The sequence below is a fragment of the Gobius niger genome, assembly GCF_951799975.1.
Source record: "Gobius niger genome assembly, chromosome: 5".
In the NCBI taxonomy this organism is placed as follows: domain Eukaryota; kingdom Metazoa; phylum Chordata; class Actinopteri; order Gobiiformes; family Gobiidae; genus Gobius; species Gobius niger.
Window position 1 is genome coordinate 11,851,996 of NC_136856.1, and position 26,120 is coordinate 11,878,115.

At 42.8% G+C, this 26,120-nt stretch overlaps 1 protein-coding gene across 3 annotated transcripts in view; it reads right to left on the minus strand.

The window, feature by feature from the left end:
• Positions 1-26,120, minus strand: part of gria1a (glutamate receptor, ionotropic, AMPA 1a) — a 104,591-nt gene that overhangs the window by 70,669 nt on the left and 7,802 nt on the right. For all 3 annotated transcript variants that reach the window (XM_079556191.1, XM_079556193.1, XM_079556192.1), the window contains exons 3-4: positions 10,861-11,100; positions 1,094-1,278 (exon numbers count right to left, since the gene is read on the minus strand). In XM_079556191.1, the coding sequence (XP_079412317.1) occupies positions 1,094-1,278; positions 10,861-11,100 (425 nt within the window). The remainder of the gene's footprint in view (positions 1-1,093; positions 1,279-10,860; positions 11,101-26,120) is intronic.

Consider the following 26,120-nt stretch of genomic DNA (forward strand, 5'->3'; position numbering starts at 1 on the left):
TTCCGAGTGGCGGAGCTATCTGTGCCATTCGCCTTCGCCACCTGTGAGGGGGCGTCACAAGAGGAGGTGACTGCACTGATGGAAACACGGCTGACATTCACTTCCTCGTTTACATTGCGCTGGCTTGCGTTCTTTCTTAAGCCTTAGGCTCTCACAGGTCAAACTAAAAACTTTATTTACCCCATCGTGAGCTAAACGATGTTCACGTCTCGAGAGAAAAAGAGCTACAGCGTCCGCTGTGGCGCGGATCGGCCGCGCTTGGCGTGAACGCGAAGCAAAACAAAAGCACATGTTCACCCCCCACTCCCACACAACCACTCTCCTGGACGCGGAGTCGATCTGGTTGGAGGAAAATGTGTGTGTCTCAACCCACTTAAATGCGCCAAGTCTGGAGTGGCAAGATCACAAAGTGCGCCCCGACTGAGCGCAAAATGTCACGCTATCGTCTCCGTTTTGATGCACAAGATCGGGCCCTCTAAGTGTATTCAAGTCCATATATTCAAGACATGCTTGTCCTCGGTAAAACCGCTTCAATAGATGAATGAGGGAAGGGTTGTCTGTATTTGAGTGTACTATCTAGCCAGTGGCGAGAGCCAAAGCAAAGAGAATTGTTTAAATTCTGGCATGAATAATAAAAGATTTTAGAAACGAAATCCCATCTTGCATTAATCCAATTCAAATCAAATCCTCAACAAGCATTACGTTTTCATTCAGTTATCCGGCTGCGGCGCATCTGACGAAACAGCACTCATGATTGCAGCGGGATTGCATAAGGCCCTGTGGGTGTCCAAACAGTTTGGAGCTCTTTACCTTCATAAGTATCCCCCTGAGCCGGTCAATCGAAACCAGGGCTTAATGAGGTCTGAGCCAGAACCAGAACAAAAACGTAAGAAGTACCGAACTAGTTCTAAATCAATCCTAAAGTGGGTCTATATTGAATCCGAACAAGGACAAGTATGCTCAGCACAATAGGCTAAATCTCCCAGCTCAGAGGAAAACTACCACAAAACCTGGATCAAACAAGGACCTAACAACTTTCACCAACATCAATGCAGCGATTATTGCACAATCCAACCTGTCGGGAGCTCATTACCTTCTTGAGGATCCCCGTGAGCCGGTCGGTCTCACAGTCGATGATGATCTGTCCCTCCTTCCTCTTGTCCAGGTCCTGAAACACTTTGAGGAAGGACGCCTCAGTCATGGTCTCCACGTTCACTGATGTCACCAGCCATTTCCTCTCCGCAGCCGTGTCCAAGACCTTCTGCAGCACCGACAGGCCTGAGGGGAGAGCGGGGCATGGGAATCAATACAGGACTACAAATGTAATGCGAACTGAGACATAGGTGGAGGGAAAGTGAGTTCATATGTGTGAAAATGAAATTCATTACAATGGACAGAGCGCAACACAAGGTTTAAAGGGTAAGGGTTCTAATGAGACTGCTATCATTCCCTCTGTCCATGGTCCAAGTCTTATGCTTTGAACTTCATGTACTTTCAAATGTCGGTACATTCAGATTGATGTATTTTCTTCCTCCTGCTGAAGATTTGGTGATGGTGATGCTACAGTTTGGTTTATGCAGCAATGAGAAGTGTTCACAAGTACGATTTACTGTATTGTTGATGAGAAGCATCCAGTCTTCTCTAGTCCCATGTCCAAGTCATTCAAATCCACTCCTCTTGTCCCTCGTGATTAAAATTAGGATATTTTGTATTGTCTGACACTCATGATAAACATGGACAAAGTACTTTAACTAAAATGATGTTGCATAAATGTACTCGGTTTTCTTTCTTGAGAAGCAAATCAAATTGCTCGAGCCCTGCCACAGCACACCATGTACCAGTTATGGACAGTGACTTGAAAAAGTCTTTATCCACTGCCCAAATTATGGTCCTAAAACTGTGTTAGAATGAGAGGCAAATTAAAAACAGCTTAATTTCATAGCTTTTAGTGCTCTACCACGGCTGGGAAGATAAAAATGAATGAGAATAATTTCGAACAAGACCAAAGCTGTGCCAAAAGCCAAACTCTATCCGACAACAAAATCCATCAGAACCTGCCCCTGCAGTTCCAGTGATAAAGTGTAATGAGTAAAAGTGTTCATTATGTGATGTGCTAGTACAGATTTAGATTTAGTACCGGCGGATTAAATCATCTTCACGTTCACAAAAATGGATAACAAACAAAAATCTTTTGGTTGTCCTGTGGTCTATCAAAAAAACTCTTCTGTAATAAGACAAAGAAATGTTTGCCACGAGCAACAATGCAGGACCAATCAGAAGAAGGACTAAGCCAGCTCTGATCCACAACAAAAACCTTTCTAAACCACCCCTAAACCAGACTTATTCAAAGCTAAACCGAGATTTAAAATGGTCTTTATCCAACAATCACACATTAAGCTACAAAGGCTGTACTAAACCGGTCTCATGGGACAAAACTGTGACTTTTGGAGTTAAAAGCACAATAAATCAGACTTGCAATAAGATGTCCAATTCCTTCTGGGGAAACGTAAATCTATAAAACAATAAAAAGTGTTGCACCCCCTCGGTGAGGACTAAACAGGAGTGAACACAGGATCAGACCAGGACATCCCCCGCAAGCAGCATCATTGCTTACAACATGATAACGTCTATCTCTCCCAGCACCAATTACAGGTGGTGTGACTCAATTACTTTGTCACTGCTCACTCCGGCATAACAAGAAGACGAACAAGAAGAGCGCGCGGTGGCCAATGGGCTCGGGGCTCGTGTGCAGACAGGAAATAAAAGGCGATTAGAGAACACATTGATCTGCAGCTCAGATTTACATCCTGACTCACTCCGCCACTCATTTGCCTCTGCTGCTGCCGCTGCTGGCAAACCACCAATCAGATCGCCCGCTCACAAGTTGGCAGCCTCAGTCGCTTCACAGAGAAAATAGGGTAATTTCTCCCACAGCAAGGACGGCAGACATTACCCAAATGAATTACAGCGATTGTAAAAATGTAAACTAATAACCCGGAGAAGGGGATAATATGTTTTGTAACGCAATATAAAGCATTGTGATTTAGAGGGTATCCCTTCTTTGTGTGTTATTCTGTCCGGGACTTCCATGACTTGTAGGAGTGATTAGTCACAGAACCGTGCCAGATGCCCTCCCAGAAGCAACTTTATTTATTTAATTACCTACACTGACACTTTGAATATTTTGTCAGTACAAACAAGCATCAAAAGTCACAGTTTTGTTCCATGAGACTGGTTAGCTTCGGCCTAGGACTCCCAGGGTTCTGCTGGTTTCTCTCTGTGCATGGAAACATTTTTACATTACACTGATAAAAGGTAACGCAATTGTTTAATTGTTTGGATGGTAATTAGGACAAGACTAGTTAACAAATCTATTCAAAATTTCTTTTTAAGTACTGATTTAAAAAATAATAAGTTGGACTGTCAAAAAGCCCCCCAAAAAGTATATAAACGTATATATAAATGAATATTATATATCGTCATGCCACCTGTTTTGTAGTGATATTGTCCGCCTTCACCTTTTGGAAGATAAAGCAAGCCAGTTAGTTCTTTGCTTGATTATATACTAAGTATCTTTGCCCAGGGTGGTGGGTTATGGACCCCTGTTGATAAGCTTGTAGCTTTTTGGGTGTCTATTTTCACAATGTAGCATTGCTTGATGGTTTATAAGTTGAATTTCCTGATTGTATGTGTGAAGTTGTGAAAAAACTAAACTAAACTAGAAGTTCACCATATCTGCCAGTTATGAAACATGTACAAAGGGGGCAGCGGGTCTAATATTGTCATTCCATATAAACTTAAATTGTCTTGTGACCTACAGTGGTTCTGAGTTTGAAGAAGCTACAGAAGAAGACTTGACAAACACATTCCAAAGCATTACAGTCCCATGTGAACCAAATCCCACCCAAATAATGCTGTTTTTTTTTATGTTGGTAGTCACTTCATAAAGTCTAACCTCATCTTATTTTAAATGAGCATCTACAATAAAGTATAAAAAAGACACCAACGTGAACAGGATGGTGCCATCAGTAGAGAGATAGTTCCTTTGCAGTGGCCTGTCCCAAATTCTCCATTGTGGACCTGCCCCTTGAGTTTCACTCCATCATGGGCCTGCCCCCGTTCAATAGACTAAAAGAGTGGGTTATTATGCTGTTGGCAAGTTTGATAATAATGCCAAACACATCTTTATCACAACACTATCTTGTATGGAAAATGTCATGTTGATATAAAACAGCTAAAAAAATACATCCTGTAGTTTCACTTCCTGATTTTCAAATGAGCTCCACATAAGCACAACTCCAGGTATGTTTTCTTAGAGACTTTGTAGTATGGTTAAAAGCTCTAAAAAGTCGATTTAGCTTAACACTGAATATAAGAAATATACTGTATATTCAGGAGAGGTTTTGTCGCTTAAATTTGGTGGCACTTTGTGAAATGAAAACCTCATAGTATATAATCGTTCTGCTTATATTGTTCAGCACTTTAATCACTCTCGCTAGTGGCATGTGATTTTTTTCCTTTCCTTTTCATAATGAGTTTTTTTCTAACCCCCGTTAACCAAAGAACAGTAGCCCTCCCCTCTACCCCCAATTTACCAATAATACAGTGCAGGCAATTGTCTGCTGCTAAAAATTATCCATGAATCTGTCCATGATTTGTCCTGCCTCAGAGAATGCTTTCCCTTCGATCGTGCGTACCAATCAGACAACAGACGCTAACACGCGAGCAACCCCATTTATTTTTATTGCGCCTCCATTGTGCGCCTAAATGCGATGTTTTCTGACGTCTTTCATCCTTGTTTGTCCATGCAAATAGATCAAATGTTAAATGGCTTTCCGCGTAGACACAACAAGGTATGTCTGTGAGAGATGATTGTGCGGCTATATTAGAATGCACGCCAGCTGCTCTCCAGGCAATCCACTGCGCCTATTCGACACCGGGTCATTACGCCATAAAAAGATGGATGGCGTCCCACCTCCGCAAATGACCGGCGTACACATAGCGGGTGCATAAATAATAAGAGACGGCTCCCCTCAATAAGAATTATGTGGCAAGGCGCGGTATCTTTTTGCGGTGTATTTTTTCCCTTTCTTTAGTTGCCCATGAGTGAATAACCGTGGTCCTTGGTGGTGGCAGATTTAGTAGTAGCTCTGAAGCTAGTGATACGCATGGGAACACTTGCAGCAGTTAATCATAGATGAATAAGGCCAGCGGGCCCCGAGGTCGGATGGACCAACAGCCGCTGCTGAAGTTGTGAAAATAGAGCTCTGTGGCTTTGGGTGTTGTCAGGGGAGTTTTAGTGCCAAAGAGAGCGCCAGTGACCAAAAGCTGACAATGCAGTTTAAAGGACTGGTGGTAAGAGACAACTGATAGGCAAGTATTTGTAAAGCAGTGCCTTGGAGAGTAGTGTCCAAAATCCAGCCAAGTAGTTTAAGACGAGACACAGGTGAACTATATTTGAGACTTTTGCTATGCATTACTGATATCAATATGAGTAAAAAAACATAAAAGTTTATAACGATTTGTCTCTCATCTTCTCGTTTCCCAGAAAGGACATGACCATATGTGATCTCTCGTGTTACACGTGGATACAAAATATGTCAATATTTGTGAATGAATATGCGTGGGAAACCGGCTGTTGCAGCACAATGCTGTAGTTACTGTATGTCTTGAAAATCTCCAGCTCGCATGCAGAGAAAACTTCATAAAATAAGCATCATAAAGAGTAAGTGTTGTCTTTTTTATACTCCGACATTAAAAGTAAAATGTGAAGGAAGAAAACAAGCTAAAAATATCAACATTCACTACAGGCTGAAGAAAAAAAAAATCAATGTGTTCATGTGGTATCTGGAACAAAAGCTGGTGTCAAACTTGAATGAATAAATACATGTTTGTTTATTTGTTTATCTGGTCAGGACAGTGCATGTGAACATACATGGGACTCATGCAAGCAAACACGGCACTCTGGATTGCTCTAGTTGGAGGCTAATTTCCATCCATTGTCCCACACTCGCACACTCAAACACAACCTGTTTTTAGAGGTGGGGAAACCGGAGTGCCCAGAGGAAACCTACGCAGACATGGGGAAAACATGCAAACTCCACACCGAAAGGCATCGTCCAGGTGGGAATCGAATCCGGAACTAACCGCTCAACGCTGCACCACTGTGCAGATCACTGCAGCTGATTATTGGGTGCAGAGATTTGCCCGACCCATGACTTTAAAATCACAAAAAGATGCAATCACTACAATGATGAGGATTCAAAATAATATTACTCATAACTCCAATTGCGAAGTGTAGGAGAAGAAGGAAAGTCAAGTTCTCTGTGAAGTTTCAGCACCACGGACAGCTCCTACGCATAAACCCTGACACTGCAGTTAAAGAAGCACTGGCCCCAATAAAGCAGCTTTGATTTCACTCTTTTGTATGTTTATGATTATGTATACGGCCGTAACAATCCCAGTCCAACTTTCCCTCGCATCTTAATTGCTTATTAGTAATCTTGTAATGTCTCAGTATTATGTATGCGGGTGCACAGTCTAGATACTTGCTTGCAATGACTATGGGCTAAATTTAGTGTTTTGAATCTCATTATTATCTCTGAGGATGTTCTGTTCTGGTGCATAAAATATGGGAGGACGTAAAGTCAAGTGCGCTCAGTGTTATCTGCACGCCTGGCCTTTTTACATTAAACTTATCTATTCATATCTTCTATCCATATAAGCTCCCGATCCCCTGTTTACACCAAATACTCCGCCGCCTGCTTTAAAACACGTCTTTGTTCCTTAGAAATAACAGGTAGTTGGTACAGGGCTAAGAATATTTCCGCTTCAAAGGCATCCTGTGAGAGAATAATGTCATAATGGGAAGTGACTGTCATAAGCAACCCTGGCCGGAGGCAATACAAGCCGCCCGGGCAAATGAGAGTGAAGAAAATAACACCGGGAGAGGCCATTTTGAACATTGTTTATGAAAGGTAATGGACTTTAAAAAGGAACGCTTGTTTTGGTTAATGTATCCTTGATTCTGGCTTTTTTAACTTTCGCTTTTCACTTTTAGCATTGGTATTTCACGTTTAGCAACTTAAATCACTGTCATTTAGAGGTTAAATTACTCCATTTTGTAATTTAGAATTCAGAACGAAAAAGCTGAGGACACAAAATGGCATGACCATCTATTTATTAGCAAAGAGGGAAGTGAAGCACACAGCTCAAACAATTGCTGCTGCCTATTAGCTATTTTTCAATAATAGGGCGCAGGGTAGAGCAGCGGTTAGCGCCTCGGCTTCACAGCTAGAATGTCCCGGGTTCGATTCCCTCCTGGACGGGGCCTTTCTGTGTGGAGTTTGCATGTTCTCTCCGTGTCTGCGTAGATTTCCTCCGGGTACTCCGGTTTCCCCTACCACTAAAAACATGCACAATAAGTGAATCCTCCAGACAGGTGATTCTGACCATCAGCCTGGCTCCACATCATGGAGATGGGTCCCTGGGCACGGCACTGCCGTCGACCACTGCTCCTTACGGGTTGCCCCAGCGGCATCGAAGGATGGGTTAAATGCAGAGGACAAATTTTCCTATGGGGACAATAAAGTATACAAACAAACAAACATAAGCAAACCTCAATTTGCTATTTTGTGCACCTGTGACAGCCCCTCAATGTGCAAGGCATTTCTTAAGGAGTTACCACATACAAGACACAACCATTTGCAAATTTAAGGAAGGGAACGTTATTGGAATAGCACTTTTTCTTACTTATTGGCACTCTTTTGGCACCCCTCCCAAGTACTCACTCACACAACACTCACCAAATCTACACAGTCTTCCTATGGCTTCGCGAAGGGGTGGTTTCAAAAGAATACAATTGCAGTAAAGCCACTTCTGTCATTGTCTCCTGAGGCGCACCACTCCTCAAACATTTCCAATTACTTTACATTCCAGAGAAAAAGCTCTTGTCAAGTAATTGGACTGTTTGCATGCCCTCTGCCTTGGTCAGAGTATCACCATAAAACTGTAATTAAACTCAGAAGCAACCACCATCTTAATAGCATTCATTTCCGCTTTCTATGCAAGGTTTGCCTCATTCCATTTAGACAATTGGTTTAATTAATGGGGCAGCATTCGGATAAATTACATTTCCTGGTTGCAAAAAAGGGCAATTTAGTTGTTCAGTAAATATAAAATAGGAGAAGTCTGGTATTGAACAAATCATATTATGTTTGCTGTATTATTTATCATTTCAGTCGACATACAGTCCTATAGACATAAGCTTCTGCTGAGTCCTAACCACTACGGCAAAGGTAGGCAAGTTTGTTTTGTGATGGGACGATTTTCTTCCTTATCAAAAGGAAAAGATTAGGGGCCGAGTCTCCAAATCATGTGTTAGGTCATCATAAATGACCGAACACAGGGCATCCTCGCGGAGATTTCAAAGGAATTGATCTCTAATGTGTGTATAATAGTTCTGACGTTGTCTATCCCTGTTTCTTTTATTTATCCACGGCCACCTCTTTCCTTTTTCTGTCTTTCTTTCTTTCCCTTCAGATGACACAACCATCTCCACAAGTATTGGTGTAGCTTGTAACAGTGAGGTTGGGTTGAATTTAGCTAAACTATTGCACTACTAAGATCTGTTTAGAATAAAATATATGTATGTGCATGCCCTCCATACACTGTAAAGGCGGAAATCTTTTGTCTTTTTACAGCTGTGGGACTATAACCGCTAATTGCACATTGATTCCTTTCTTTTCAGCAGGCGGACACCATCAAATAGCCGTAAAATTCCTCCCAAGCAAATATTAGTGTTTCCTTAAAGGCTTAAAATAACCCAGTGGGAAGGGTGACTGCAGCTTAGTATCCAGGCAACAGAGGACCAGCCGTTATAGATTGAACTGACTCCATCCCACCACTCCATCACTTTGGGGTCACTGCCTCTTTCTCACACACACACAGACACACACACACCCACACACACACACACACACACACACACACACATAGACACACACACACATGTGAAGCACCATGCAACAGAGTCCATAATGAAGCAATCACATGAGAAAAAAAAAAATCAGCTGTACATGTGTCACTCCAACCATCGCTCATCTAAAGGACTAAAAGGCACGGCTAAACCACCTCTCGTCACTCCTCCACATCAGCTTTTTAAACCTGACCTTAGCGTCTAACGCATCATCAATCATAACATTAGGAATGCTTGTCTTTTACTCAAGGGGACATACAGTATCGTGCAAAATTGAAACATTTTACTGCTGATAGATAATAGATTCTCCAAGTGCCATCCACATTTCCAAAGCCTTTCAACCATCATCGGAGTCATTCTGCAGTCAAACTGTCAACTGCACAACATCTTCTTTGTTAGCCTGCCAGTGGATAAAAATGGTGGCTTGTGCTTTGTATATAGTGCAGTTAGTATCCCTTGCTGCCAGCGGATGATGTTCTAAACAACACACAAGATGCAAAAAAGAGCAGTCCTTAGTAGAGGTCGACCAGTATGGGTTTTTCTAAGGCCGATTTTTGGGAATTTGTATCTATATGGTGAATGATGCTTCTAAACTGTAAAATGTGTCAGTGTTGAACTGTGACAGCAGGGGGCTTTATTAGAGGATTAGGGCTGATTTATGAAAACAAACAAAAAAACGCTAAGTTTCTATCTCTGGTTTCTTAAGTATAAGCAAAAGTCTGCCACATAAAACACATAAAATACAATCAGAGATGTACAAACTTGACTGATTTTTAATGCAATGTTTCTCAGGTCTCCCAAGGCCGAGCTCTTTCCAGTGCTAAAAACGGGAGGTCTATCAGTTATCACGCTTCCGAAGATGTTGGCCTTTATCAGCACTATATCGACCGATAGCCGATATTGTAAAATACCCAAATATCCCCATATTCAGGAAAGAAAATGAAGTTAGTTGGTGTGACATGGAGATGGAGGGATTAGGGCTTCAAGAGGCAGACTAATAACTGAGTCACACACATAAAAAGGACAACAATGAACCCAGCTTGAACGAAACATGTAAAGAAGGAGGGTAAAAATTACTACAAAATTACATCTTGTAAGTCTGACTTGAGATGTTTATCTGACCTTTCAAATCTGACATTGTAAGCTGAGCAATCTCTACATGCAAAATATAGTCTTTAGGCTCCACAAACACCTGGTACAGATGGCATGATGGGAAGATTGGGAAGCAGATGTGGCGGAAAGGCGCTCTTGGGAGGACGAGACAGGTGCATCGCTCTATTGTGGATATATAAACGTTCACATGCAGCTCATTCAAAGACAACGGCTACAGTTGACCCCATTGCTGTCGTCATGAAGACATAAAGACAACTAATAGCACTTGGCTAAACGACCGCGGCTGCTTTCTCAGTCTGCGGAGGTGGGCGAGTGGGTGGGTGTATGGGTGGATTGCCGATTGAGATAAAATGTCACAGAGAAGCTCGTTCGAGGCGCATATACAAAGATGAATGAGGCTTTTGTTGACCATTTAGGTAAATAATTACTCCACTGTGCAACATAACTGCAGAACGTACAGTAAAATGCTACCAGCAGTTGAATTAGAGAAGATGCATTGACCTTATCTTGCAAATGGAAAGCGTTTCTGCGGTACAGGCGCTATACAACTACAATTGAACTTTTGGTTGCCTTAAGCTGCACACAAATTTCACAATAGTGGACATGCCATTCCTCACTTGAAAGCTAAGAACTCTTCTCATCCGATGAAATACTGTAATAATGTACAAACATCTCACTGTGTCAATTTGTCAGAGTTTGTTTATGTACTTTCTTGGATGCTGGATGGATAACAAAAAAAAAGTATGATAGTTCTTTTTGGTGGGTCATACCTGAGTCAGAGCTGTACATGTAAACAAACTTGTTCCATCTGTAGTGACCGATGACCCCCACCAGCGCGTCCTGCAGCTCGGGCCTCAGCTGGATCACAAACTGGTTGGCCGTTTCGATGGGAAACGACGGAGTGACGAAACAAACATGGAGGGCCCCGCAGAAGGACATGAGCATGTTCACCGTCTTCCTGTCGTACAGGCCGATGATGGCGTACACCCCTTTGGAGAACTGAGAGCAAACTGTGGGAGAGAGAGGGGGGGAAAAAAAGAGAAATGTCAGAACAGCAGACAGTGGTTACGCAAGATGTTGTTCAATTCAAAGCAATGGTATTTACAACACATACTCCTGCATAATTCAGTCATTGACGACGGCGCTATATAAGCCATTCACAAATGCAAATGAGTGACTCTGTGCTGCAGCTTTTAGCACTAGTATTATGCTTGATCCTGATTCTGTATCTCAATCTCAAATTTGCACCATCTATTGTACTTTTTTGACCCACAACAGGCCGTTCCACAAAGACAACTGGAACTACTGAGCTGGACAGACTGCTAGAGAAGTAACAATGGTGTTCGAGAGGACAGATGAAAAACAGGCAGCAGTCTGGATGTCTTATACAGGAGAAGTTTATTTACCATCGGTGCAGGACCCGGAGACATGAACTCAAGACATTGCTAGTCCTACTATTCAAGTCTGTCTATGCTTCCACAGAAGAGGGATAAATACCCTCTCAGAGCGTCATACTGATATGCAAGAGTCTGAGCACCACAGTCAAGGCTATGACAGAGATAGTTCGACTGTACAGCCTGACCCAGTATGATAAATAGCGATTTAATGTTATCCTCTAACACAGACAAACTGTGGTTCAAAGAACAAAAAAGAAGGATCTGTCGACACTTAATCATAAAAATGAATACACCTTTGGACATGGGCTACTTGAGTGTGCGATTGTGCTTTTCCTCATCTGCATTTCTGACATGATGTGGGTTTTTTGGTGTGTGTCCCCTCTCTTTTATATTGGAAAAAACAAACTAACTAATAAATGATACATATATTTTTTTTTTTACAATAATTGTACCGGAAGGAGTCAGTTTCCACAGCAGGTATTTGCAAAATATCTTGGGATAGACTCAGTGACTGATTGTCTTGACGACTTACTATTTATTCAGACATGCACAGCCACAGCAAAGTTTGTCAGTCTTTTGTCTCCCTTTTGGTTGTCGCCAAATCGGAGCAGCAAACCAAAAATAGCCCCTTTTTAGCACCTCTTCCCGTAGTGTATGTCCACTTCGAGGGTCTTGCTCATCCAACTATATCCCAAGACAATTATGCAAAGACGGGTGCCCTGTCCATCTGCTCATGTGCGCCGTGTCACAGGCGGAGGAGGACTCGGGGAAGATTAGGGCTGGGGAGGTTAATCAATGCCTCCCCAGGGCTCCATTGACATTTTAGCGGCAGTGGGAGGCGGTTTACATCCCTCATTTGCCTTTCTGCCTGTCTCTCTCCAAATGCGTTTTCTCACCTTCCATTGTCTTGCCTGTCACTCAGCCTTTTTCTCACACCTTTCTTGTCCTAAAATAGCTAATTTATGTTCACAGCCTGCTATTCAGAACGGTATATCCTCGTCATGCTTTCAGCCATCTCTACAGACTATTTCTGCTTTGAGTCAGATGGACGATGCTGGTAGTTTTGAACCGGGGTTGTTCTATGTCCAATAAACTTAAGTAATACATGTTCACTTCATATCTAGGGACGCAGAAAGGCAATACGTCTCACAATAATTGAATACACATATACTACACTGTCATACCACAATGTTTTTAGCAGAAATACATTATATTCTACTCATATTTGCAATTATATATTCAAAAAAGGTGATCTTGCTCTGTTCTCATATCCTAAAATAGCTGATACGTCCACTGCCTCCTATTTGGAAGGTGCATCCTCGTCAGGCTTTGGTCGGGTGTGGGCTATTTTCTGCTGTGAGCCATACTTATCCCAGTATTTACCAAGCAGATTGAGGTCTCTGTCTGTGCCCATGTTAAGAGCCAGCTCGGCCCTGGGATGACAGTGAGTACGGGCTCGTTCCAAAACGCCTAACCTGCCACAGACGTGCCCCCGCCGAGCAGCCACGTGGATGTGGTGACGGAGGAAGAGGAGAAAGAGAGGGCAACGCAAAAAAAACACACAAAAAAACATGTTTAAGCGGAGACTGTCTTTTGTACTCTACTGACTATTTTTAGCAATATTTGTATGTACATTTCAGGGTGTGTCTTTGACTCAGCTGGTAGTCCAGTGCTGAGGCTTCCTATCGCTAAGAGAGTAGACTTCAAAGCGGCTCTGCTTGTGTACAAGTCTCTCCAAAGCCTATGGTCTCCTGCAGGTGCCTAAAGTCAGGCACAGTGAGGCTGCGTCTCAGTTTTATGCAGCTATAATCTGGAACAGTCGGACTGTAGATGTGAGGTAGCCTAGGCTACAACTCTGACAATGTTCAGGCTAAAAAAACAACATTATTCTCACTTCACTGTTAATTTCATTTCACAACAATTATTTATGATTTGTCTTATTTGCCCTCTAAGTATAATTTACCATTGCTGAGACACTGAATAAACATCCCTTGTTGTCACACCGTAAACAATTCAGTTCTATCTTTTCGAGACCAGTATCACAAAAGGAGCTTAACAAAGATTGCTCAACAGTTTGAATTCAACAATGAGACGGATATCAAACAATGAAAACCAGATGGGAAATGTCCAACAGTCGACAGTGTAGCAGCAGATGGTTGATTGTCCTGGGGCGTCTCCTGTCCTTTGACCCTCCTTCTTTGCAAGAAAAAACTCCAAAAACCCAAACAGAAAGTTAAGGATACAAATCATGTTTTGATCCAAGACTTCAAGCCATTTAATTATTGCGATAGAGTGTGGGATCAATGGTATAAAGGCAAAGTAATCATAGAAACGTGCAGCAGGAATCCAAGCTTTTATGCAGAATAATGCACGCTCGCTCATACTCATCAGTATCACAGTACGGATACATTTGCAAAACATCATGGCCCCTTGAAGAGCCTTCAGTGAAAAGGGAGCAAAAAGAGAGTCGTCATGTATGCAGCCCCCAGTGATCCGAACGCCTGGTGACTCACCCTACTTAAAGCAAGCCCTGAAATAGACATTATGCGCTTTTCCACACCAACTCACCAACAGAACTATCTTTCGTTCATGGCCTGCGCTCTCTCCCCCTCTCTGGTTCTAAATGGACACGCTCTCACCTCTTACCCGCTGCCATCCCCTGCGTTATTATTATACTTCCCCTAACAATTTTCAGGCTCCAATTTTGCAGGTGTGCCGGATAAAAAGGTAATGAGCTTGTTTGACTTCTTGTGCCGCGGCGGCCTATTACTCCGCGGCCTGCAGCAGGTGAGCATGTTTCAGTGAAGATGACTCATTTTGCATTTCTACAGTAGGTCTAAGGGAGGGCGGAAAAAGAAAAAAAAAGCCATGTGGCACGGACCTCCCGCTCAGAACTGGCAAGAGGAGAACAGAGCGGCGAGTGCTTTTTCAGATTCAACAACCGGCCATTAGCGTAGCGCAGCAGTCACGGCTCTGATTTGGACAGAGAGGGATGCGGAGGCGCCATATTGACCGTGCTGTCGGGAGAGGCTTGTTAGCGTTGCTCCACATGTGCAACGACAACGGAGTACGCGGCGCCCGGACCTGGAGGAGGACTCGAAGACCTCGGTAACACCTGTCCGCTCTGGCACTCGGAGTCTGTTCGCCACGGTTACAGCTGCCATGACGGCGGGACCAAGGTTACCCAGGCAACGGTCTGTTTCTCTGGCAGCGATTAGACTTAGCAACGAGCCGCTAAAGGACTTATGCGAGACAGAGAAAGTGCTGTATTATGGACATTTTTTGACACGCTAATTCCCCTGCCTTTCTGGGTTGCCACACCAGAGCAATTTTAATTCAATGCTTGTCATTGATTGTTGCATTGTTTCTACTCTTGATGCTGACTCCCTTTAAATGACGCTAACTTCTTAGGGTAACAACGGTTTCCTGTCTGTATTTTGTTCTAAAATAAAACTTGTATTCAAGTGAAAGTGAAGTCATTGAATAAGCAAAACAATTAACACTTTGTAAAGAGCATTGAATAAGAAATACAAGGACACAAAATAAGGGGAAATATGAACATAAGGAGTCAATGTCAGGGCTTCCCTTCCCCTATATACAAGTCAATTCAAAGTGCTATACGGCTACATCAAATTACAGGATGATCAAAAATAAATCTATAAAACATGAATGCTGTCACAAATGAATAACATTGAGAGAAAAATGCAGATAAGATAATGCAGTGGTCATAAGCAGAGCCAAATAAAACTGTTTTCAGTCAGAGTTGAAGCCTTTCTAACACCTTGAGGAAAACTATTTCATCTTATAGCAGCATGAATGTGAAATGCAGCCTCACAGTGTTTAGTCCTGACCACTCATCAAGGTTCACATAGCCTGAGATGGTTCATATGGCTCTAACATGTCAGAGATGTACTTTGATGCGAGACGATGCAGAGACTTGTGCATTGGTGGGCACCTGAGCACTGGACTAATGTGGTCGTATTTCCTTGTTAGTCAGGACTCAACCAGCAGCATTCCGAATGTACTCAGAATGATAGAATGCGTTCAGCTGAAGATGCTCAATCGACTGAGCTACTGCTGTGATGACCAAAGCTCTCAATCCAATAGCGAGTGAATATCACCAAGGCTTTCCTGAACCTTTGCCTGATTCAAAGAAACTTTTTTGAACAGGAAATTTACATCTGATGTGGCCGAACAGCGCCACAAAGTACAAAAAAAAAAAAAAAATGAAATCCTAAAGGGGGTTTTGTTACTGTCAAAACAGGAGGAGCTGTCAGAAACAACTCACGCGCCTCATGTCTCCCTCTGGTTCTCTGTTTCCAGTGGCCCGCAGCTGTTACTCTGCTTAACATGAGCCAAATACTAAATGACAGACGTGTCCGAGCCCGCTGCACGAGAGGGCGTGTGGGTGACAGCTCCTCCATCTGAAGCAAGGCATGATGGGGCGGCGGCGAGGCAGGGTTGCAGCGGCACAGGCCATAAATGTTTAAAACCACACAATACGATACAGTCTGGGGGTGAAAACAGTGTCATCAGTGTCTGGCATGTAAGATTCATCTCACAATGTGGAGTATTATCTTAATCATCATGCTTTGTGTTATGAAGCTTATATGAATGTTATTTCTACGTCAAAGCCAACTTTAGCATCTTCAGGGTTGGCACAGACTCTCCCTGTTTTGTTTTATTTTCTCCCCGTTTGACCAGAAAAGTTCAAAAATTCAAAAATTCAGAAAGTAAGTCGGAATTGTACGTTTTGCCATTTCACCAGCATCCACGCTGCTTCTAATGCGGCACTCCGCCTCTTCTCCTCTAGTAAACTTCAGAATCTCAGGGGAGTCAAGGCCCCAGAGTATCTAGCATTGCTTATAACCAATCAGCGAAAGGCATTTATTTATTTTTTTGTTGCTCAAACTTGGTTGTAAATACTGTTAAGCCCACAGTTAGCTTTGCCCGTTAGCCTGTTAGCTTCTTCTTCATGATTCCATTAGTGTGTATTGGTGACTCCGAACCGGTGCAGGGAAGTTGGTTTTCTGGCCATGAAACACTAGGGGGAGATGAAAGACCACCCAATCGACCTAATAACAGTATGAGAAGGATTTATTAAGGTAAACACGTTACTTAGTGCTGCTTTAAGTGTACAAAAAACTTGCTCAATGGACAGATTTATTGAAATCAGCCACATTTTACTTATATCTAGACAACTTTTTGCTTTATGTTCTAAGGCGTAAGTTATAAGGATGAGTTCTTAGGTAAATAAAAATAAAAATTGGTCTTTTCAAGAGATGTATGAAATGATCCTAAAGATTTGGCTCCTCGTAAAGAGCCGTAAATCCCATCACAAGCAGGGAGAACTCATCAGGCTGCAATATGAGTCCAGGCCCCAGAGTATCTAGCATTGCTTATAACCAATCAGCGAAAGGCATGGTCTGTCTGCACCAAAACAAACATGGCGGCTTTACCCGAGTGCAAAGACATGGATGAGAATTAGAAACAGAGACGACCAAAACCACTAAATACAGTCAAGAGAAGTTTACAAAGCAGTAACAATTCACTGATATCCAGGAATAGTTGGCTAGCAGGCTATGAGGTGACCTTTTTACACATGGAGAACCTGTACACAGGGAAAGGCCCCACTTGTCTGCTGCGCCACCGGACTGCAGTACATGTCTTCGTAATATTACACGTTTGATAAACATTAGCAACTGCAGACTGTGAGCAACACATAGAGCTGCCCTTTTGGAGATGATGCAATCCAGTTGCTCAGATGCCACTTTTTTTTTTGTCTTGTCTCGTCAAAACACTCTCGAATCCTTACTTCTTCTAACACAACAAGTTTGAGGACAAAATGTTCACATGCTGCTAAAAATATTCCACCCACCAACAGATGCTATGATGCAGAGAATCTGTCATTTGAAACATACTGCAGCACCACATTACACACATGTCAGCACAACTTATTAAGCAAATTGAACAATGTAAAGCTATGCACATTTGCACATCTTATGAGAAAAGACTTTGATATTGTTTTACTCATGAATATTTAATTCAGCGCCAGATTTCATTGGAGATATTGGCAAACGGCTGACTATCTCTCTCTTTCCCGTGCCATGCCAAAGACATTACAAAGCCAAGACCGTAAGTGTGGGTGATATTTTCTTTTCTTTTTCCTCAATAGCTCCGCACGGCTCGATATGTCCAAAAAAATCAATGCGTTTGAATTGAATTGTCCCGGCAGCAGTCGTAAAGCAATTTTTAAAATGTATTTTGGGCAACCCACGAGCACTGTGGGGATCGATGTTCAGGAAGGTCCTCGAGCGTGCCTCCATAATGCATTCCCCGCTGGAACGAGGAGGTCAGCGCATGCGTTCCCATCATGTGTAAACAACTAATAAGGTTATCACGCGTTACATACTCCCCTCCTCTCTTGGGACTTGCATGCTATTATCCTATGCAACATTAAGGTCAGCCGTGCAGTAGGGAGCCGGGTTCAGCTGGAGCGAGATTGGGGGATTTTGCTCAGCCAACCATAACAGACCTTTCCAATAAAGACTTTCACCGACATGGCAGGTGAATCCACAAAACACATCACGTTATTATGTATAAAATGTCCCGATTTTCTATGTTTTATTTGTCCGTTTCGGTAAAGCAGAGGTTCACGGTATCACATAATCTCCCCTTTCTGAAGATGTTGCCTGAACGGAAGAGACAGCAGCCAAATCCTGGGCAGCTTTGCTTTACCACAGAGTAACCCCGTCCCAATCCGAGCCACTCTGTCACACACCACCTGGATTCACTGAGCCTCAGTCCTGGACAATAGCGCCGGGGTTATGTTGTCCAGCCAGTGTCAGGGTTATTTTTATTCCGTTCTTTCTATGAACAAAATACACTGAATACATACATTTTTCTGGGAAGCAAAATAATGACATTTTATGGAAGGATTGGGAAAGTAATTTATCTAATACTCTTCAGGGACATGTGCTCACTTTCAACAAGAAAATATCTCTATTTTTTTCTTGCACCATATCATCCTACCACACTAGAAAACAATTTGAAATGAGACAAAAAAGTCAAAGGCAAGATAAATCATTCTCGTTCCATTCAGTTCAAGCGCTTTTAAGTCATTTTTATCAAAAACATGATGGCATTTTTCCAATGGCAGGAAAAAGTAAGCTAGAAATAAGTACATTCATCTTAAAATAAGTAAATTTATCTTCAATTTAAGTAACTAATTTGAAGAAATCTGTCCATGAGGGTTTTTTTAATCTAATTTTAGTATATATATGTATATATATAAAACCCTCTTTTCTTAAAGCAGAACTAAGTAACTTGTGCCCCATTGAGGCCATATGCGCCACTGCAGGCGTCGTAGCATGTTGCGTTTTTTTTACTCATTAATTGTCTGTGAGAGTAAATACTACGCTGACAGAAAAGACAAAGGGAGAGAGGGATATTGTTCATCTAATTACACAATGGAGATTTTTTTTTTTTTTGCTCAAACTTGGTTGTAAATACTGTTTCAGTGGCGCAAGCCCACAGCTAGCTTTGCCCGTTAGCCTGTTAGCTTTTTCTTCGTGATTCCATTAGTGTGTATTGGTGACTCCGACCTGGTGCAGGGAAGTTGCAAGCATGGTTTTCTGGCCATGAAACACTAGGGGGAGATGAAATACCCCCCAATCGACCTAATAACACTATGAGTAGGATTTGTTAAGGTAAACACTTACTTACGTTACTTAGTGCTGCTTTAAGTGTGCAAAAAACTTGCTCAATGGACAGATTTATTGAAGTCAGCCAAATTTTACTTATATCTAGACAACTTTTTGTTTCATGTTGTCAGATAAGTTACAAGGATGAGTTCTTAGGTTAATCAAAATAAAAATTGGTCTTTTCAAGAGATGTATGAAATGAACAGATCCTAAAGATTCGGCTCCTCGTAAAGAGCCGTAAATCCCATCACAAGCAGGGAGAGCTCATCAGGCTGCAATATTTAGAGCACCTCCGTGGAGTTCAAAGGCCACTCAATCAAGCACTTGGACACAGATAAACACATGTGACACCATGAAAGACACCCTCAATGAACCCCCGCTCAGCCACCCAGAGCTAATAACTGTCAGGTGACATGCGTAATAAAACTGGGACCATACTGCTGTCCCACTGGTGCCATCCATCTTACTCCACTGGCTCATCAGGTATGGTAATGAGAGGGCCTACAAAGGAAGTCAATACACGCGTCTTGTTCGGCCTCTTTTCAAAGAATACACACTGTCTCACCAGTTTTGACAGGAAAAGTGTCTCGCTCAGGGCAGGTGCCAGTGCAGAACGTCGATGAGGTGATGGGTTTGCAGTGGGAGGGTTGCTGCAGCTCAGCGTGAATCACAAAGTGCGATCAATCTCCAGTGATGAGGACAGGGACCAGTGGGACGCAAACGAGTAGTCAAGATCTGAACGTCTCTATTGGCGCGGTAGGTAGTGTTGCAGCACATACACTGGACTGCCATCTACTGTAAATGATTTGAAACAGTTTATATGGGATTATGTGATACAAGTCATTGAGAAAAGCCACTGGTTAAACCATGGCCCCTCCTGGAACCGCCACCTTAATGTGGTGGAGGGGTTTGAGTGCCCAAATGATCCTGGGGACTATGTAGGGGGCTTCATGCCCCTGGTAGGGTCTTCCCATGGCAAACTGGTCCTAGGTGACAGGTCAGACAAAGAGCGGTTCAGGAGCCCCTTATGAGAACCATGGAAACTCAAAAAATATGTAGGATATAGACTAAATACTCCAGCTAAAAGATAAAAGTACCTTCACCTTAATCAACCAGTGCCCAGACGATGACTTTGTGATCATTTGGTTGGCATCTGGGATGGGACAGAATCTCTTGACAAATGGGCTCAATTTATAGAGCACTTTTCCACGTACATTAGGCTTACATCAACAAACCACTCACCCATTCACACTCATACACCAGTATGAGTAATAACATACTAAAGCACTTTCAGCTTGATGGGATTTGGGGAATTTAATACCTAATTACGATTTTTCTGACTCGTATTGAGACTGCACTTACTGTAGATATGATAGATATGTTTTAAAGTCACAACTCAATTCACCGAGGTTTTACCCCCAGAAGCATTGATGCAGTATTTCAAGGAACAGGCCATCATTTTTACATACTGAGATATGTTCTTGCCTGAGCTTAGACGAGTTGATGCGTACCTGTCTGGTCTTTGTGTGTGCCCTCAGTCATAAAAAACGACCAAAGATGTTGTTAGCATTTGGCCTCTCCCAATGTATTCCTATAGCTCCAAACGGGGTTGAAGTTGGAAGCTACCACATCTAAGCTCAGGTAAGAACAAAGTCAAAACGGTGGCTCAGATATGACCTGCAAGAATCACATACTATGTCATAACTGGAGGATTTTCCTTACATTTTTTACTTGATAAATCCCAAAGTTTTGATGAATTTCAGAGGATATTAATGTTACCAAATAACAGCATATTTGAGACTGTGATAGTTTATGCTCAATACACTAGTTTACTCTATCTACCTGGAGAAAATAGTTGTATGTACTGTGCAATAACCAGATTGAACGCGGCTTAATCGAACCGATGATGTACAGCGGAGTGTGACTTTAAGTGGCTTTGCTTGGCTGCCTGCTCTCGCCTGTACCTACAGCGGAGAAGTGTGGCGCTCTGGAGGGCAGTGCTGGCTTTTCCCGGTATAAACAGCTTTAGCGCCCTGAGCTCAGAAAGATTTACTACCCGGGCATGAGCAATAAAAAGTGTTTATGTCACTGCTGGGCAAGGAGTGTGGCAGAGACACAGGAACTGACACACAGTAATAGGTAAAAAACGGGCAGGGAAAGAAAAAAAAAAAAAAAGTGACAGAATATTTCATCTCCAGCGGCTGTGAACAGAAGAGCAAGTCTCATCTGTAAACAGTTATTCAGTGCTTAACAGCCAATCCTTTAATGAAGCCGTTTTCAGTGCAGTTTGAATAATAGTTAGTTGCTCCATATAAGCCACACTACATCAGGATTAGTGCCTGGCTTTAAAAGGTCTTGGCAAACTGCAGCCTTGGGGTCAATTCTTGGTTTCTGGGCCTCGAGTTTCTATGTTTTATGCTTTATTCACTTCACAAACTATGTGAGTAAAATATTATCACAGGAAGCCATATCTATTGCTGAGAAAAGACACTAAAAGTTAAGATACTTTGTTGGAAGAGTGCAGGAAAACATGTCAAGACCAGAGGAGCCACTTTGCTACAGCTGAAGGGAAACAGCAATGTCCAAAAAGTTGAGTGGTTTGATTAGCCTACAAGCAGTCATGATGAAAGAACACCAAATGTGCTCATCAAATCAATATCCTCATAATACAACCCAACCATAGCTTTATTACAGCTATCAGTTTGTGTTCTGCCATTACATTATGATTCGTGTTGTGAGCTGAAGCCGGGCAAACAGATTGGTGCCGGGGACGAGCCAATCGACAAACATGTTGCACAAATGTAGGTATAAGGACAAGCAGACGGCGGGGCTGGTTGCTTAGGAGCAGAAGAAACAGAAGCATTAAAGAAGAGATGATAAGAAACTGCTGTGAGGAGACTGAACAGATGCCAGCCTAGCAGTGGGGCACATACGGCTCCACACAGAGAAACCCAGATCTCTCCTATCTCCTTCTAAGTAATAAAACAATGGCAGCGTATCGGCTCATTAAACGGGTAATGGAGGATGCTTGAGAGCGCTCCCTGTAGCTCCCAACATATCTCTCCCCTCTCTTGTCTCTCTCTGTCCCTCGACCTTACGCCAAGCCAAAAAGCGCATCGGACCCTCCTCCCGTTCTCGACTATCATTTCCCCACCGCTGAATAAATGCTTACCTGGGCAGCGGGTCAGAAAGCGAGCCCAGACCGGTTCCTGTCAGGGGGTACAAAAAGTCCAATTACCTCCTTAACAATCTCCCCCCTCTCGCCCCACCCCAACCCCCTTCGCAATTATCCCTCCATCTGCGAGCCGGTGTCAACAGGTGCACGGGGACCGTCCGCAAAGCCGGACTAAAGCAAACACGGCTAATATTTTGGGATGCAAGCACGAAAATGAGCAAAATTCCTCTGCAAATTCCACCAGAGCCTTTGGGAAATTGATCCGAAGTGAATCTATGAAAGAGAGGCAGCGCTGATTCTCCCATTATGAGATAGCGATGGGAGAAACAATTTCACCGAGCCATTTTATAATTTCAAAAGGATTTACTGACTAAATGATGTGCAGCCATGTCTTTGTAACCCAATTTCACCAACTTCAAGTATGACCTTGGAGGACAGCGTACTTGTGGCCTACCTTTTTGACAGCAACAAAAACTTTTTATAGTATGGTTACTGCTCCATTCGTTGGAGTTTTAGAGAGCAAAGAAAGGCATGGATGAGTGGGTGGCATCCCTGACTTATTGCAATAAGGTCGCAGGTTTGAGTCCAAGGTCAAGTGAGGCCTTTCTGTGGATTTGTAAACATTCACTCTCGGATCCAGTTTCCCACGTCAATACAAAATATCCACAGTAGCGTCGGACTGCAGCTTGGTATTCTTGTTCAAAAATCTAATTCGATATAGCTTGACACTTCAAAAACCCAACCAACAATACAAGTGGTTAAACTTTCAAGAATGAAACTCGTTTAATGGAAGCGTCATCCATTGGCCAACACAGTTAAGAGGGCATGGTGGCACAGTGCAGACTCCTGAGTCTGGATGAGTTTCCTTAATGCGCTCCGGTTTCACCCGTCAGCCAAAAACATTCACTCTAGATTGAGACTATATCCACACCAAGACAAAACACAATATTTTCAGAAACTTTCTTTGTAACCATGAAGCCAGCTTAGGAAATGTGTGCGTCCATATGGGTCGACTCTGTGAAAACGGCGCAATTCATCTTCCAGGCCTGTGTGAGGCGCTGTGACGCCAACACAGATAATAGAACAAGCTTTTGTGGAACGTAAACAGTGAAAATGAAACTGATTCAAGGATTTACGATCTACAGAGATGAGGAGGCGAGCTTATTCCTCAGACGTAACAGGACTAAAGCAGAAAAACCTGTCAGTGACCGGACTTTTCTTCTTGTCACCTGTGGCTTACGGACTGCAGTGGAGCAAAGAGGAATGGAGTAAAACTCATAAGGTCAATAGACGATGCATCACAGACACCACTCTAGCGCTGTGATGTCATCGTTTTAATAAAAGTTGCGTAGACGTCGTTTTGAGATCTTTCCACTCTGGGACCTAGTTTGGAAAATGTTCTTTTACAGACCCCCAAAACGCCGGGCTCGTATGGACGATACACTGGATTGATAAAATATATTTGCGTTTGGTCCTCAGCTTGACTTCGTATGGACATTGCATAAAACTCCTGGCTGGGTAGGGTATTTGAGTCAGGACCAAGATCACGGCTCAAGAGGTGAGCATGAACTGTGGTTACTGCTGCACCCTGAGGCACTGAAGGATGGGTCAAATGTGGAAGAGCAAAGTTCTTCGATTACAAGCTACCAATAGATAAACATCTATTCAAAGTTATAGCAACGCATGATCCAGAATCACAGTCAATGAACAAGGAGGTGATTGTTGAAGACATTTTCGCGTTTCCGACCACGGTGGAAGTACAATCTGTTCAACCCAAATCCCGAAATTGTTTTATTATTGTTTGCCAACCGCTGCCTCTTGACTAACGTGAAAATGTGACAGTGAGTTAGTAGTGGCAGCATCTGTGTTTGTGAGTGGATGACAACAGCGCCGCACTATGTCACACTGTTTAAAATGCCTGAGAGCTTTGTTCCTCATTAAAGTACACAGGGCTGCTCAGATGCACGCGCTGACAACAAGAGGACTCCAGCTTCTGTCTTTGTGGTAAAAAACATGACAGCTGCCAACACTCGCTCCTCCATCAACCACCCACTACCTCCCCCATGCCATATTGTTTTCTAATGAGTTGCCCCACATACGTCCCAGCGCACATCGCGTCCCGGCCAGCTCTACCTCCGGAGATTTGGGATACATTTTTGGAGAAGTCATGAGGAATACAATGTAGGTAAGAAATACGCAAAAAGACAATAAGCGATTGGGTAAATACTGCCCTCTCTGTTGATGGTGATGTCATTATTTCAAAATGATATATAGAGATCAGGATCATACTAAAAATTTTACATTATGGGCAAAAAACGTCAGTCTATCAAAATGCAGATTTCAAGTCTTAGTTTATTGTTATTTTCTTGGTAATTATGGGCCAATTCACACAAATCAAAAACTGTTACAAAGTTTAAAGTCCTTTCTTCCAGCAAATATGAACTATGGTGTAATTATTTCTTCATAAAGGTGTCTTTAAAGGGTCTAGAGGCCAGGATGAATGAGGGTGTGTTTGGGAGTGTGCATGGGGGACGACGGATGGAAATTAGCCAAGGCTACAATCCGGTGTGGCTTCCAAATAAACCAACCAACCAAACCAAAGTGGTGACAATATTCAAAAACATGTGTGTGATGAGGAAAAAGGAATGGAGCCGAGGGACTCTAGATAACAAAAAAGGCTTTTTTATTGTAGAGTCGCCTCCGCGTTTCGACTCGTGGTCTTCATCGGGGTAAGTGTGCAATGTGTGTGATGTTGGCCAGTAAGGACTGTGAATCCAATTACTATCAAATGATGAATGAGGGAAAACATTTGGACATTGCCTTTCTGGAGATTTCTTTGAAAAATTGTCTCTCTCCTATAGAGTTGTGTTGGCACCTCCAACTCAAATAGAATTCTATATTGTGAATGCAACAGGCAGCAATGTCCATAGTAACTATTATTCAAAACAATCAATCACCAATCAGTACCCATCATCAACATAAGATCATGGTGAAAATTAATGCAACACCTGGATCTTTCGACATTACAGAAGCTTATTGAAACAATGCCGCGGCGAATGCGTGCTATAATCAAAGCTCAATGCGGTCCAAGAAATAATAATCCTTTGGAGTGACCTTTTCTTTTGTGGTAGCTTTTATTGTTGGTCAGGCAGTGTATAAATCATTGTAGCTGCACACAGACATGCCAATATACCGATGACGGATCAATCTCCTTTTTGTTTGCTGTCAACAGCCTCAATAATTGTAGAGATACTAACTATAAAGTGATTTCTTTTATTCACAAAAAGCAATATCACGGTCACAGCATGGGTCCTTAGAAGGCGGTGTTTTCAGATGAAAAAATATATCTGTGAAAAAGTGGGTAGCCATTATCAATTCTCAAGGCATTGCAAAGGCACTGGAGATTTCATGGCGTGTGGCTCTCAGGAAATAGTCATATCTGAAGGTGAGGAGATTAAACAATGCCTATTTTCCCTCCTCTTTCGCCTTTGCCTTTTCCTCCACAAACAACACTGGCCAAACTCAGAGAAACAATTCCACTCGCCTCTCTGCTCCGCGCTCTATCACGCCGCTGGTTTGGGAGCGCTTTCGGCTGATCTACATTGATTGCTATGGGCCATTCTCCATCCCTGGCGCTCGGGAGCAAGAAAAAGAGAAAAATCCAAGCCTTCTCATTCATCAAAACTTGCACCTGCCAGAGTCAAGCCCAAGAGAGCCACTGTCAGCCGCTGTGTCGAGGTCCTACCTGCTTGCTT